Source organism: Mchenga conophoros, linkage group LG23, assembly GCF_057382185.1.
Source record: "Mchenga conophoros isolate Kocher_MC1m ecotype Shallow Benthic linkage group LG23, M_conophoros_male_GT1.1, whole genome shotgun sequence".
In the NCBI taxonomy this organism is placed as follows: Eukaryota; Metazoa; Chordata; class Actinopteri; order Cichliformes; family Cichlidae; genus Mchenga; species Mchenga conophoros.
The window spans coordinates 6,822,417-6,838,541 of NC_140547.1; the positions used below are offsets into that span (position 1 = coordinate 6,822,417).

General features: G+C 39.3%; 1 protein-coding gene and 1 pseudogene across 3 annotated transcripts; one reads left to right on the forward strand and one right to left on the reverse strand.

Moving 5' to 3' along the window:
* Window positions 1-759: 759 nt before the first annotated feature.
* LOC146546546 (cytochrome P450 2J2-like) lies at window positions 760-4,906 on the forward strand (annotated as a pseudogene). Its single transcript, XR_014890934.1, has 9 exons — window positions 760-1,027; window positions 1,306-1,468; window positions 2,381-2,534; window positions 2,641-2,797; window positions 2,881-3,057; window positions 3,370-3,511; window positions 3,821-4,008; window positions 4,107-4,248; window positions 4,335-4,906. The product of XR_014890934.1 is annotated as a cytochrome P450 2J2-like (transcript).
* Window positions 4,907-11,052: 6,146 nt separating this feature from the next.
* Window positions 11,053-15,839, reverse strand: LOC146546547 (cytochrome P450 2J2-like). Of its 2 annotated transcripts, none has more exons than XM_085266402.1 (9): window positions 15,572-15,839; window positions 15,088-15,250; window positions 14,421-14,574; window positions 14,158-14,314; window positions 13,896-14,072; window positions 12,861-13,002; window positions 12,546-12,733; window positions 12,321-12,462; window positions 11,053-12,211 (listed from the first exon to the last, which is right to left on the reverse strand). In XM_085266402.1, exons 1-9 carry the CDS (start codon window positions 15,752-15,754, stop codon window positions 12,036-12,038), a joined length of 1,482 nt encoding a protein of 493 aa, XP_085122528.1. In that variant the 5' UTR covers window positions 15,755-15,839; the 3' UTR covers window positions 11,053-12,035. The 2 variants fall into 2 exon arrangements, with proteins under 2 accessions (XP_085122528.1, XP_085122527.1); XM_085266401.1 differs by having other exon boundaries at window positions 14,158-14,318; window positions 14,425-14,574; window positions 15,572-15,838.
* Window positions 15,840-16,125: the final 286 nt, after the last annotated feature.

Here is a 16,125-nt window from a genome sequence, read left to right on the forward strand (position 1 = left end):
TTGCCTTGTTTTTCTTTCACGGGAATAAGTTCTGGGATCAGCGGGGTCTGACTTTAGACCCAACAGAAAACAATATGACGACAAACTTAGAATGTTAAATAGGACCTAAGGAAACTAAAACCCATGGCTATTTGGCAGCATCCGCCAATTTGGTCTTTCATTGCAACCTCGAACTAGTGATGGTTAACTCTGTGCTGAGGCTTTAGAGCATATGTCAAGAACCCTAGGTTGTTTTCTTATCAAGGGTATCAAGGCTGGGTTTTTTTAAGGGTGAATGGTGTCAGTGGTGATGTCTGAATTTTGAGTGTTGAGCTATTCAGGCTTGCTGTGGAATACTTGTGCAGCCCTGCTTCCTCAGTGCCAATGTAAAAAGGGTTTCTCCAAAGCCAAAAAGATTATTTCCAAAAAGACAAATAGACAGTGGCAAAAATATAATTTCTTAATAAAAATGAATGAAGTTACAAGAACCCCAGCATTCATAACTGTTTGCTTTACCAGCTGACTACCCCAAGATGACCTTTCACCTTATAATTGTGAACTGTGAAATATCATACTTTCCAGATGTGAAAAAATTCTGAAAAAACCCGAACAAACAAAGTTTGATTTACCTTGTAATGGTCTCATTTATGTTAACATTTAACACATAAGCTCACAGTCATCAGCCAGCTGAAACAGTTCAAATTCCAGCTTCCGACAGTTCCCAAGAGTCCATTTGTGTTATGTAACATGTTTGGGGCCTCTTTATCCTGAGCACTCTGCAGCCTGATGATAACACCACACATACCACAGCACTCTTTGCTGGGCCGCACTGCTTCTCTGCAGAGGGATTTCTGATACTTCAACCATGATTTTTCAAGCTTTCTTCGATTGTATGAATTTTACTAGTTGGTTTTTGCTCAGTTTTGTATTGTTAATTTTAAGTGATGTAATACGAAACCGGAGGCCTCGCAACTTTCCACCAGGACCCTGGGCTGTGCCTCTGCTAGGAAATATCTTCACTGGAGTAGACTACAAAACAATGCATGAGGTGAGGAGGAGAAGATCCTTACAGTGCAATTTAGTGTACACGTAGTACACTGGCCAATATAATGCGCACATGGAAAAACAACAGATAATAGCAGGACTTCAACTTTAAAAACATTTAAAAGTTTCAGGGAGTTATTAGTAACTCCAGCTCAGATCCTTTTCAATACTGTGTTTATGTTATTGTCTACCACTTGAAGGGTTTTTAATCTGACAAAAAGTCTTTACTTCTAAAGGAATGCCAACTGTGAAACATTTCTCTTGATTTATTTCTAAATGCAGCTGGCTCAGAAGTACGGCCCCGTGTTCAGTTTGAGGAGGGGCAGTGAGAGGATGGTGTTTGTTGCAGGATATAAAATGGTCAAAGAGGCTCTTGTCAACCAGCTGGACAACTTTGTTAATCGACCAATCATCCCTCTTTTCCATGTTATATTAAAGGGCTTAGGTGAGTAGTTAAAACACGTGCATGTAAACATGTGCTATTGCCTATATTTTTTGCTGTACCAACCTCCTTCCCCAAGTCTTAAACTGTATTAGATTGTCATCAAACTAGAAATGATCAATACCTGTACATCCTCATTATATCACGTCTCTGTATGGCCCAATTCTCAAAACAAACCCTGAAAAAGCATATCAAATGTAAAAATATAATGAAATTATTTTTGTAGTGCTGTTACAGTCCTGGGTCTTGGACCCAGTTTTTGAGTTTCATTTTGGACCTATTTATTATTTCATAATAAGATAATTATGAACTAGTTCCTGAGTATGTTAGTTTCCTGTGCGGATGGGTTTATTAGTTATACTATAGTTCTTCAATTCTGGTTTCTTCACGTTTGTTCTGTTTGTGTCCAGTTAATACTTTCTTTAGTCCTCTCTGTTTGTTTTCTCCCTTAATCTTTCCATGTTCATCTCTCTGTGTTTTGTTCCCTTTACTCACCAGTCTTTCATATCTTCAGATTCTGTTCAGCTGTGTTCTTCAGGTGTGTCCACTCTACCCCAATCTCCTCCTGCGTGCATACTGTCTGCATCTCCCTCTGTTCTCTGTGGTGTCGGCTTCTCTAGCTGTCTTCTGGAATTCCATGTCATTAGTTTCCTAATTCATCAGTTCCTTAAGTTTCTAGTTTTATTTCTCACCTGAGTTTTTTGTATTTTCAAGTGTATAAGCTACAGCAATAAAGCTGCCTCTTTTAGTTTACCCTTTTGTCTCCGAGTCTTGCAACTGGGTCTTGCCTTGCCTGTCACATAGTCCTTAATGATAACTTCATTTTGTTTTGGCTCACATTGTACTCAGTCCCCTACAAAATGTACATCCGTGCAAAGGCTTCCTTATTATTAACTTAATATAATATTCTCCAAGGGATATCTATGAGCAACGGTTATCTGTGGAAGAAGCAGAGGAAGTTTGCCAACACTCACCTGCGTTACTTTGGAGAAGGCCAAAAGTCACTGGAGAAGTGCATTGAAGTGGAGTGCAACTTTCTTTGTGAAGCTTTCAAGGAGGAGCAAGGCAAGTAGGCTGCAGGAATTCACATGACTGAAGGGATTGCTCTGCACTGAAATCATTTTTGTAGCAGGATTTCTGTTGATTTGAGTAGAATTTGACGTCTTCACAGGTAGACCATTCAACCCCCACTACATCATGACAAATGCAGTGGGTAACATCATCTCCTCTGTGGTCTTCGGACATCGCTTTGAATACAGTGACCCGAGCTTTCGCAGAATTCTGGAGCTGGACAATGATGCCCTTCTGCTTGCTGGTTCAGCTCAGGCACAGGTGCTCGTTGTTTAAACTACAATGTGATGATCGCTTATGATATTCTTGTTGGTCTTTTATATAGAGTTTATCATCCTCACCAGCTGTATGATGCCTTTCCTGGCTTGATGAAGTACCTGCCAGGACCTCACCAGACTGTCCATGCCAACTACAGGGAGATCATGACTTTCTTGAACAGAGAAATTGAAAAGCACCAGGAAGAGTGGAACCCAGATGACCCTCGTGATTTCATTGATGCATATCTGTCAGAGATGGAGAAGGTAACACAAAAATGAATCCTGTTATGTTCACTTTATTAAAAAAACAAAAACAAAAAAAGCAACAATAGCCATGGGGGCATATGTTCATGTAAACCATAACAATTCATCATGTTCATGTCATTGCTGGCCACTAGCAGATCCCTATTGGCATTCAAAAGAAGTCTTTAAAAAATTCTGAGACTTCAGCCACCCAAATGAATCCATTAATCAAAAAACACAGTCCTTATGATCATGAGATTAACTGGTAATAATGTAAATTACCTAAATGAGCCCAGTACTGTGGATAATGTCTGTATTTTTCTGTTACATTAGAAAAAAGAGGATCCTCATGCTGGCTTTAATACTGAAACACTTCTGGCTTGTACCCTTGACCTGATTGAGGCTGGGACAGAGACATCTTCGACCACTCTACGCTGGGCTCTAGTATTTATGATCAACTACCCAGAAATACAGGGTTAGTCCCTTATTAATCAATCCCCCTTCAATTTCCCAACTACTCTCCTTGTGTAGTCTCCAAAGATGAAAATGAAGGAGGTGTAGACCGGAGGGGCATCGAGGCATTTCCCCCCCCCCCAAAAAATTAGACATCGTTGGTTCAGAGCCTCATTTTCACACACCAATTAAATATAAATACTGCATCGGTAATTGTTGTTATAGCAAACCTGCTGCTGACATTTGTTTTTAATATTTGGGACCACTTTTACTTCAGTTAATAATATGGCATATTGTGATGACTTTTAGTTGTTACTGTTTCCCCTTTCAGAGAAAGTGCAGGCAGAGATAGACAGAGTAGTCGGACAGTCTCGCCTGCCCACCTTGACCGATAGGCCCAAACTGCCCTACACTGATGCTGTTATCCACGAGACCCAGAGGGTTGGAAATATTGTTCCACTGGGATTACCAAAAATGGCCAGTAAAGATTCTACACTGGGAGGATACTTCATTCCTAAGGTAAGGGATTATTTACCAGACTGAGTCAGAAATTCAATTCATAAGTGTGTCAATTATTTATAAATAGCTAATAACAACATCTAATAACTCTATTTCAGGGCACAGCTATTACTACAATACTTTCATCTGTGCTGTTTGATAAGAATGAGTGGGAGACTCCAGATGTCTTCAATCCTGAACATTTCTTGGACTCAGAGGGCAAATTTCAAAAAAGAGATGCTTTCTTGCCATTTTTAGCAGGTAATTTTATAGCGTGTAATTATGTTTCCATTAAGAGTACATTTGATATCAAGGGTTAGCAGGATAAAAACTTCTGTTTCCCACAGGTAAACGTGTGTATGTATCGGTGAGCCCCTGGCCAAAATGGAGCTCTTCCTTTTCTTTGCATCTCTGCTCCAACGCTTCACCTTCAGACCTGTTCCTGGAAAAATGCCGAGCTTGGAGGGTGTGATGGGTTTCAACAATTCCCCTGAGGAGTTCAGGATGCAGGCAGCGCCTCGCTGATGTCATGTCGGGCAAACACAACGATGAATAAACTGAAACTCTACAAGCTTTATGGGACCACCAAAGATTTAATGAAAATTTTACATATTGAGACACTATATGCATGTTACAATCCTAATTGTTGCCATGCTTTTATTTCTTGTTTTATTGTGAAACACTTGAGTTTTTCTTAACACAAAGGACTTCAGATATTATCCTTTGTTTTTAAATTCACAAAAATGTTTGATGTGTGGATAAAACTCTGCTTATTTTTATCTATAAGCAAGGCCTACACATGCTTGCTGCACCTCTGTCTCCTCAATGCCAGTGTGAAAGTATTTTCTCTAAGTCCAAGTTCAGTGGCAAAATGTTATTTTTTTATATAAATGAATAAAGTCACTATAACCCCAGTAAACTCCATTAAAAAAATTTGTCCTATTGAATTTATTTAAATACTGACTGAAATCATACAAGTTTTCTTGTATTGATAGACCTCTTCTACAATCACCAACAAATTAATCAAAAATATATTAGACAAATGAATGAACCACACAAAATCAAGTGTTATTTCTACTCTTGGCAGTGATTATTCCGGTGCTGACAACCAAGTTGAAATGGTAGTAAAGATTTATACAGTCCCGATCAAAAGTCCACTTGAAAAATAAGTTTAAGTCCACTTGAAAAATGGCAAAAACTCAAATTTTGCATGATTGGATCCTAAGAAGGTTCCAAGTAGAGCTTCAACATGCAACAAAAAGAAATGGGAATGAGACAAAACATTTTTGGAGCGTGTAATTTATTGAAAACAACAAACAGACTGTTTTACAGCTGATCAAAAGTTTAGGACCGCACCTCAAAAAACCCCGTAAACTCCTCTAAAACAGAAATTAAAGTTTCAAACATGAACTCAGTAATGAATAGTTCCACTATTATTGTTGATCACTTCAAAAATTCATTGCGGAATGCTTGACGCTAGTGCTTCCATGAGATTAGTGGGAACATTTCTCCAAGTGGTGATGGCCACACGAAGGGCATCTACTGTCTGAAACTGTTTTCCATTTTTGTACACTTCCCTTGCCATCCATCCCCTTCTATAGCACATTTAAAAGACTAGTGTACATCAAAGTGCTTCACAATAAAACCGCCAAGCGGGTAGAACAATTAACAAATAGTACAGTTACAATTAAAATTACATTACATGGTGTAGTGCAGGCAGAATGAAAGTAGAACTTATATGCTTCAAAAGCTAAGTTGAACAGGTGTGTTTTTAAGCGTGATTTGAATGATTGAATTGATTCCGATGTACAGATATCAACTGGAAGATTATTCCAGAGTCTAGGGGTGGCAATGGCAAAAGCACGGTCACCTCTGGTTTTTAAACGAGGCCTTAGTTGCATTAGAAGCAGTTGGCTGGAGGATCTTAGTGCTCTCTTTGGGTTGTACAGATCAAGGGGATCAGTTAGGTAGCTAGGGGCCAAGTTTTTTAGAATTTTAAAAGTGAGCAGAAGGATTTTGAAATCAGTGTGATATTTGACAGGAAGCCAGTGCAAGTTAGGGAGTATGGGGGTGATGTGCTCATGTCTTCTAGAGCTGGTTAAGAGGCCAGCTGCCGCATTTTGGACTGATTGCAGGCGCTGAAGGAGGGAGAGTTGGAGGCCCAGGTAAAGAGTGTTGCAACAGTCCAATCTGCAAGTGATTAAGGCATGGATGAGTTTTTTGAATTCTTTATGTGGTAAATAGGGCTTAGCTTTGAAAATTTGCCATGATTGTTAAAAGCTAGTTTTTACCACAGTGGATTTCTTCTCTAATTTAAAAGAACTATCCAGGAGTACTCAAAGATTTCTGGCAGAAGGAGAGAGGTGGCTGGTGAAAGACCCCAGTGTATTGGTTAGCTGGGCCTGGGGAATGTGGCTATCAAAAATAATCATTTCTGTTTTGCTTTCATTTAAGACAAGATAATTCTGGGATAGCCAATTTTAAACCTCTCGCAGACAGTCAAACAAAGGCAAGAGAGGAGATGGGGCATCCAAGTTTAGAGGAAGGTAGCTTTGGATATCAACCGCATAGCAGTGGTAGAATGTTATGTTTTTTAAAGATGAGTCCCAAGGGCAGCATGTACAAGGAGAACAGCGTAGGGCTTAATACGGATCCCTGAGGCACACCACAGTTAACCGGGGCAGAAGAGGAAGAGTATTTCCCCATGGTGACAGAGAAGGATCTGTCTGCTAGATACGATTTAAACCATAAAAGAACTTTGCCTTTAAGGCCAACTACATCTTCCAGCTGTCATGGGTGGGTCTGTGACCCAGCATTTTGAGTTCATTATATATTGTGTATTTCTGTTTTTAGTATGGGGATATGTTAAGTTCTTGTTTTTGCATTAGTTAGAACTTGAGTCTTTGTGTTTTGTCATTTATTGTTTGGGTTAAGCTCATCCACCTCTCTTAAACCCCTAAGTTGTTCAGCCTTAGTTCTGTTTATTGGAGCTCCTCATTTCCCCTTCCCCTGGATCTTAGTCTCATTTGCCCTTTGCGTTCCACGTCTCATGTTGTCAAGCCCATGTTGTTTGGTCTGTCTCATCATGTTTCCTGTTTTATTTTGAAAGAGTCCTCTGTTTTTTGTTCATTGCATTTAGTTTCACGTCCCCTGTCCTGTCATTAGGTTATGTGTGTCAGCTGTGTCCTCATGTGTCTCCACTTCCTCTGATCACCTCATGTGTGTATTTAGTCCTCAGTCTTGCTGTGTTCAGTGTCAGTGTTATCTCCCCTACCCCTTGTCAGAGTTTCCCAGCCATAGTAAGTCATAGTTTGTATATTGTTTAGTCATAGTCTAAATCTCAGTAGAGTCATAGTTTCCCAGTCTATGTTCAGGTTTTCCCTCAGTTACTTTGCTGTTAAGTCCAGTTTTGTGCCCTCGCCTCTGTCTGCTCTTGGGTCCTCTACTCACTCCACACGGTCTGCCCCGGCAGTCCGTGACACCAGCCTTATTAGGAGAATATTATGGTCAACCATATCGAAGGCAGAAGTTAGATCTAATAAAACTTGAGCCACAGGGTGCCCTGAATCAGTGGTTAAAAACTCTCAATAAAGCTGTCTCGGTATTATGACAAGGTTTGAATCCAGATCGAAATTTGTCACTGACACCGTCTCTAGGAAGGACTGTAGTTGCTGGATAACTATATTTTCTAAAAATCTTAGACATGAAGTTAAGTTTACAAATTGGCCTGTAATTTGAAAGAGCGTTGCCGTCAGAGTTGCTTTTATTAATATCAGGTTGCACGACTGCGTGTTTGAAGGCAGTCGGAACACAGCCTGATGACAATGAAGCGTTCATTAAAATTGAGATACAGGGTCCAATAGTAGTCAGAGCATCCTTAATGATGCGGGAAGGAAGAATGTCATTTAAAGCTTTGGAAAACTGAAACGGCCTGGACTCTGTCAAGCAACGGAACCACACCCTCAGCGGTGCCGGAGGAAATCCAGAACAGGCAACCCAAACTGGCACTTGGAAGGGTTGATGATCAGGCCGTGCGCTGCCAAACGCTGGAAAACCTGGCGCAGATGGAACTCGTGCTGGCTCGCCGAGCAGCTGGCCACCAAAATATCGTCCAGGTAAACAAAAACGAACGGCAGCCCACACAAAACGGAGTCCATCAGCCACTGAAAGGTCTGGGCGGCACCTTTCAGGCCAAACGGCATGCGCAAAAACTCGAACAAGCCGAAGGGGATAACGTCTTAGGCGCGCACGGTCGAGGTCCCGGCGAGATTGGCGGAAAAATCCCGAATGTGGGGGATGGGGTAACTGTCATTCTCCGTGGCATTATTTCAACGGCGGAAATCTCCGCATGGCCGCCACCGACCGTGCGATTTGGGCACCATGTGAAGCGGAGAGGCCCATGCACTGTTCGAGCACTGTACAATGCCAAGGCGCTCCATGGCTGCAAACTCTTCCCGAGCGACGGACAGTTTTGCGGGGTTGAGGCGGCGTGCGCACGTGTATACCGGGGGCCCAACCGTGGGAATATAATGCTCAACCCCGTGCTTTGTTACCATGCTAGAGAAATTAGGGACAGAGAGCGATGGAAACTCTAAAAGCAAACGCTGAAAAGCATTACTGGTGGTCACTACATTAGCCCGAATCAGGGGCTCGGCTGCACGAGTAAAACAGGGTAGCGAAGAAAATGAGAGATCATCAATTAAACGTCTGTTAGCAACATCGACAAGCAGTCCATGGGCACACAGAAAATCAGCACCTAAGATAGGTACAGAGCTAGCGGCAACAACAAAGTTCCACTGGAAATCCTGGCCATGAAAACAAACAGTCACCAACCTTTTCCCAAACGTTGTGATGGGAGAGCCATTAGCTGCAATGAGCTGCAGCCCGCAGTTTGCTGCTAGCCTGTCGGCAACGGTCAGGGGAAGGAGGCTCTTCTGGGAGCCGGAGTCCACAAGAAAACGTCTCCCAGAGCGTGAGTCCTCTATGAAGAGCACCCTTTCTGTATCTGTATCTTTCTTCTTTATTCCTCTCCCAACTTCAACTGAACACATCGCGCCACAAAACACAGCAACACACTTCCTCAACACTGGTTATGAGTGGAGCCCTCTAGTGGTCCACCACAATATCTTAATTTTGGTTTCTGACAAAAGATTAGCATACTGAATTAAGCTATTAAAGAATTGAAGCTAGCAAAATAGCTCATGTGATGTGCACAGCTTGTTAGTATGAAGCAAATAACAAAGTAATTTGGTAAAGCAAATATATTTATTACACTTTACATTACAGTTTTTAATGAATTACTAGACTGGTATACAAAATGGTCTTAAAAAATCTAATTTTTCAGATGTATATGAATAAAAAATGTTGTAGTTTAACAGATATTTTAAGGTGCCCATCTTGTCTCAAAATCTATTTTGGCGATGTCAAACATATAGCACCACTATCTGCTAGATGCCTTTCTTCAACATTGTCTAGAGCTTTCTAAACTAGATTTAAGAACAAATGAAACTCTGAAACTGTGCATTGTAGCTTTCACATTGTACATAATATAACTGAGACCTGCAAATCCAGGACTTACAAATAGGGAAATTAGCGGAAGACAAGTTGGCTTTCAACTGGAACTCACTAAAATAGTTTTCTAGATTAAATATGTATGTGTAAATCCAAATATCACAATTTATTTTTAAAAAGTTAAATAATGACTTTGTAGTACAGTAACGCCAGTCAGTGATCACAAACAAACATCCACAGTACCAGTGCTTGGTGTTGTTATAATATTAAACAATCTTCGTCTTTTTCCTCTTCTTTTGACTGCTCGGTTTAGGGTCAGCACAGGTGATCAGCCGACATCTCACCCTCTCTCGCGAGAAGAGGTTTGGACCAGCCTTGAGGCCGACCTGCAGGAACAGTGTAAAGATTTCACCACAAAGGAGCCAGCAAAGACAAAGAGCCTCCTTATCTGTTCATTGTCTTCAGACTCTGATTCAGATGAGTAAGCCCTGTGTAACAGGGCCCTGAGTTTGTACAGAGCAGGATCCACTATCAGCAAGAAAGACTAATACTATCTTTAAATCAACCTCTTCATCCAAGGTTGCAATGCTGTAGATAAATCACAGAATATGCTGGAGAATATTCCTCAGTAAGTAATTCTGGATTCATATTAGTAAATTTAGTCAGGAGTAAACATGTGGAACTCAAGATTATGGCAACTAATTTTCTTTTCAATGAATGACACTACCTAATATTATAAAAGCATCAAAATTATAATTTCATGCTTTACAAGTACTACAACTGCTTTTTTTTTTTTTTTTTTTTTTAAGAAATAGTCATACTTGCTGATGATCATCTAAGTGCATTTGATCACCAGCTTTACCTTCTTAATTCATTTGGAAACACTAAAGATGTTTGAAATTTTCCAAACTGCTTCTGCATTTTAGCTTAATGTTTGTTAAATAACTTATGAGTCACTGCTGTATGTAATGTGTTGTTTTTCATGTGAGGTTGTATTTGCCTAATTTTACAACCTGCTATTAACCAGGTGATTTTTTTAAATTTACTTTGTTCTCATACCTAAACGGGAAGAAGGTGGACTTTCTTTTTCACAAAATACACATCCTGACAAAGACAATAAGGGGTTCTAATGTCAGCGTGGGACTGAACAAACCTTGCAGAACTGAATTCTGAAAATCCAGGACCTAAAGTCAATGGCTTTCAAGTGGAACTCAACTTATAAAATAAACTAGTAACTCAACTTAGCTAGTTTTCTACATTTGTTGTGCATGTGGCAATTCCAGGAAAACAAACAAAATGTCAGTGATGGGTTGAGGGCGGGCTTTGATTACTGTGTCTGACACGCAACCAAAAAAATTCTCTGCCTATCCAAAATACATGAAAAACAATCTTTTCAACAAAATTTAACATAATAACGGGAACAAAATATATTTAAATGATCAAAGTAATCAAAAGGGGAACACATATTCTCCCTTGCATAGTTGATGAACTGGAGGCTTTTAGACAACAACTAAATCCATGAAAGCCACCAATAAAATGACAATCATAAGCACGTAGTATGCAATTGTTTTATTTCTTAATGTGTTGATTAATACATTTAAAAACATAAGCAGGAAATAGAAAAGCAGCACTCCTACATTTGAATTAATACCCATAAATACAGGGTCTTCTATATAATCACATGTAAAAGCAATTTGCAGCATGCCAGGTTATATGAAGATCAGTTAATTTTTTACAAACAAATCTTCCACTTTTTGGTCTAATCTACGAGGTGTGAATTTTTCACTTTTTTGAATTTTTTGAATTTTGCCCTGTCTTCTGTCTATGATCGAATGGGATCTTGTGTTCATAATTACACACAGTTCAAAAGAAATGTCTCATGGAACCAAATATGTGTTTTAGATGCTAAATATTTAAAGAATGATCACGACTAGACCATGACCTTCAAAGTGTAGCTTTGTATATTTGATATCAAAGTGTAGTTTTGTGTATTTGACTTGGCAAATTTAAAAAACAAATTGTTACGCAAAATGTCCTTCCTGCCGCAATCACCATCCCTTAATCTCTTAATCACTACACTGTGGCCACTCCAGTTTAAACTATGCTGTTGATTATATTTGTTCTCTAGCTGTATATAAAATAGCTGTTGAACAAAATCAAGGTTTTTGTTATATGGTTGCTGATTTTCCAAAATAGTGGAAGAATCAATGTCAAGAAGTCATTCTTGAGGTAAATTACTTAAGAACCCGACTGAAAGTCAGTGACAGGAGATAGTATAAGGGGTTAGGCACACTGCGACAACTTCTAGACAATTTTTTTAAAAAGGCAGCCAACATCAAAAATAGATTTTTGAATGTTATTAAGAAGCCTGGAGAACTATTCCTCAAGACTACTTAAAGAGAGTTACATTAAGAAAGTTGCTTTTTTTCAGTTGCAGGTCAGAATATATATAATAAAAGGTGTTGCTTCTCTTTGGGTTTCTAGTATGCTCATAAAGAGGTTCAGCTTCTTGATCTTTATGTTTGGATAGAATGACATCAGCGAGGCGCTGCCTGCATCCTGAACTCCTGAGGCGTGTGGGTGAAGCCCAACACACCATCCATGCTGGGCATTTCTCCAGGAATAGGAGTGAAGGTGAAGCGTTGGAGCAGAGATGCAAAGAAAAGGAACATCTCCATTTTGGCCAGGGGCTCACCAAGACACATACGTTTACCTGTGGGGTGACAAACAGAAGTATTTGTTTTTGGTGGCACTCATTTTCTAAAATGGGAATTCTGATTATTGTTGCTAAAGAACAAAAAAAAAAGTCGATTTAAAATGACCTGCTGCAAATGGCAAGAATGCATCTCTTTTTCGAAACTGGCCCTGTGAATCCAAGAAATGCTCAGGATTGAAGACATCTGGAGTCTCCCACTCATTCTTGTCAAACAGCACGGATGCAAGAATCATAGTCGTAGCTGTGCCCTGAAAATAAGTTTTACAATCTTTTTGATATTAGCTGTTTAGAAATAACCATCTCTGTGTGAGTCGGGTAAATCGTCACTTACCTTAGGAATGAAGTATCCTCCCAGTGTAGTGTCCTTAGTGGCACGTCTCGGGAATCCCAGGGGAGCAATATTTCCAAACCTTTGGACCTCATGGACAACAGCATCAGTGTACGGCAGGTTGGGTCTGTCAGCCAAGGTGGGCAGGCGAGACTGTCCGATCACTCTGTCTATCTCTGCCTGGACTTTCTCTGAAAATGTAAGCACAGTAAGGACTAACACAGACAGTTCACTGCTCATCATGGTTAAACTCTCATCAACAGTCTCAGTCCTTCACTGAAATACATCAATGTTAAGTGTTATTGATTAGACTCTGACCCTGTATCTCTGGGTAGGTCAGCATGACTACAAGGGCCCAGCGCAGGGTGGTAGCAGTTGTTTCTGTTCCAGCCTCAAGCAGGTCAAGGGAGGATAACGACAGTGTTTCAAGGTTGAAGCCAGCCTGGGGATCCATTTGTTTCTAATGTAACAAAAAAGTACTGACATTATTCAAAGTGATGAGCTGATTTAGGCTATTTTACACCACCACTAAATATATTATTATTTAACAGTATGTTTTACATTTTCTTGACAAATTGTACTCATAATGAATAAGTTGCCCTAACTTAGTTATTTTAAGTAAGCTTTATGTCATTTTTCACAATTTTTTTACATTTTGGGAACTAATTGGATTTTCCGGTGTACTCTCCAGAAGCATGTTCAGAGTATTCACCACCATGGCTAATTGAAACTCCTGGTTCATATAAGCATTTAGATATTTTATCAATTTTCAAGTGACACTGATAATAATTCTTTAGGGAATTAAAAGTGGTATTTTGGTGAAGAACTAAACAAATTTCATCAGCAAGTAATGCACTGAAACTGGACTAAATCTTTTTTAGTCCAGTTTTTGCTTGTATTACAGTTTGGTGTGTCTGATATACCCATTTTGTTGCTGTTCCTGCATCAAAGTTGCAACTGACAAATCACACTGTTGTGATGTCATAGTGTACCTTTGCAAACTAGGGATAAAGGGAAAAAATAATTTGTAAAATATAGTTAATATATTATCAAGCTGGGCTTGCTGTTTGCCAGTCATATTAGCACTGACTAAGTGTAATGCAGCATTTATGTCTTGACATTTTTTTCTCACATTTTTCTCACATTAACATAGAAAAAACTTTGTGTGTGTGTGTGTGTGTGTTTCTTTTCTTTACAATGATATGTGCTTTAGTTGTAAATATAAATTAAATTTTAAACTATCTATTTTGAGCAGAAACTGCTGGCTTTGTTCACTTTGTTCAAGGATGCAAAAGCATGCAATTCTTGACCTAACAGGATTCATAAGCTTTGTTAGAAATGCCTTCATATTACCTTTTCCATCTCTGACAGATATGTATCAATAAAGTCACGAGGGTCTTCAGGGTTCCAGTCCTCCTGGTGCTTTTCTATTTCCTTCTTTACAAATGCCAAAAGCTCCTTATAGTTGTTTTGGATAGTATGATGAGGCCCTGGCAGGTGCTTCATCAAGTCAGGAAAGGCATCAAGGAGCTGTTGATGACGACAGTCTCTCAGAACAGCAATAGACCAACACAGCTTATTTTGTTATTACTACAATAGTTTACATAAGGAATACCTGTGCTTGTGCTGAACCAGAAAGCACAATAGCCTCATTGTCCAGCTCCAGAATTTTGCGATAATTTGGATCAGTGTATTCAAAGCGATGCCCAAAGACCACACAGCATATCACATTGCTCACTGAATTTGTTATGGTGTAGTGTGGGTTGAATGGTCTTCCTGTGAAGATGTCAAATTTAACTCAGGTCAAGAGAAATCCTGCTATAGAAATGATTTCAGTGCACAACAAACAGCCCAACTGAGTGAATTCCCGAACTCTACTTGCCTTGCTCCTCTTTGAGAGCTTCACAAAGGAAGCTGCACTCCACTTCAATATACTTCTCCAGTGCCTTCTGGCCCTCTCCAAAGTAACGTAGGTGAGTGTTGGCAAACTTCCTCTGCTTCCTCCACAGGTAGCCATTGCTCAAAGATATGCCTATGACAATATTATATAGAATAACTAACAATTAGTTTCTGCTCAGTTATACTTCTGTTTTTCCCACAAAAAATATGCTGTATATATATGATGTCCTTTGTAAAATGTTTTCCAACAACAAATGTGACTTCACTTTCATGCTACAGCTATGTCTACTTTCTGCTTATTTTATGACGGAAAGTTAATAGTATACAATCGTATAATTGTTATACTTTATACTCAAAACATATTTAATAATAATACAAATCTATGCAATAACTAGTAACTACAGTTTCATGTAGTGGAGTAATATTTCAAAGTAATATTTCCCTCCAAAATATGAGTTGTAAAATGCAAATACTTCAGTAAAGTATATTCAGATTGTATTTAATTAGAGATTAGATTTAATTTAATTAGAATACTTGGTTACATCATGAGCCCTTTTTGTCAAAGTGACAGACTGATGACACTTGGTGGTGCGGGTGGGAGGGGGTATGTTTGGCAGTTCCTAGACCTTGATGCCCCTATACTCACCAAGACCCTTATAGATAATATGGAAGAGAGGAAGAACTGGTCGATCAATAAAGCTATCCAGCTGATTAACAAGAGCCTCTTTGACCATCTTGTATCCTGCAACGTACACCATCCTCTCACTGCCTCTCTTCACACTGAACACAGGACCGTACGTCTCAGCTAGCTGCAAGCAGGAAAAATTAGGAGGAGAAATGTTTCACAAACATTTTTTTTTTTCAAAGTAATACCTTCAATATGTAGACAATGACAAATATTTCATTAAGAGATTGAAGTTCCCAAATCCCCCACTGAAACTGCTGACACAGTATGAAAGTGTGACAGTGATGACTAAAAATCTTTTAAGTTGCAATATTGTTATTCTGCAGTTGTGATTTCTTTTGCACTTCATGTGGACCACGTTGTTGTGTGTAAGTCAAACTTCTGCTGGAAAAAATGCATGTGCATACTGTTGCATGCATTACTTTTACATGACTGTTAAGCTCACCTTCATCATTGATTTGAAGTCAACTCCGGTGAAAACATTTCCTAGAAGAGGCAAAGCCCGGGGTCCTGGTGGAAAGTTACGAGGTCTGCGGTTTCTTATCAAATCAAACAAAATCAGCAATACAAAAGCAAGCAACAGCCAACTACTAAAATTCAGACAGTCAAAAAGAGCTTGAAAAACCATGGTGAAAGTATTGATGATCCTTGTGGAGAACCACACTGATTCTGCAGACAGGGCTTTGGTATGTCTGATGTTATTTGGGTGGAACCTGCAGTTCTGGGAAAACAAGCCCCCGTGTCAGGTTACATAACACTGAAAGCTTTGTGTGAAAATAAAAGGCTGGAACTTGGACTCCTCGTACTCTCTGCTGATTTTAAGAATGTCTTTTAAATGTTAATACCCAGGTTGATTTGTCAGTGACTAATGGTATATTAAAATATAGATTTTGCCAATTCTATGGCATATTTTACAAACATGATTAGTAGATGTTTCGCAGTTTAAAATAAGTTTAATTGTCTTAAAGGAGGGAATAACAATGCTGTTCTAAAAAATGG

What these genes read in the sequence shown, in the direction of transcription:
- LOC146546547 (XM_085266402.1), bottom strand. Translation starts at nt 15,754, where the DNA reads ATGGTTTTTCAAGCTCTTTTTGACTGTCTGAATTTTAGTAGTTGGCTG. An exon ending in CTGGTTCAGCACAAGCACAG is followed by an intron (nt 14,073 to 14,157) that starts GTATTCCTTATG and finishes CGTCATCAACAG; the next exon opens with CTCCTTGATGCCTTTCCTGA. An exon ending in GACCTACCCAGAGATACAGG is followed by an intron (nt 12,734 to 12,860) that starts GTCAGAGTCTAA and finishes TTACATTTTCAG; the next exon opens with AGAAAGTCCAGGCAGAGATA.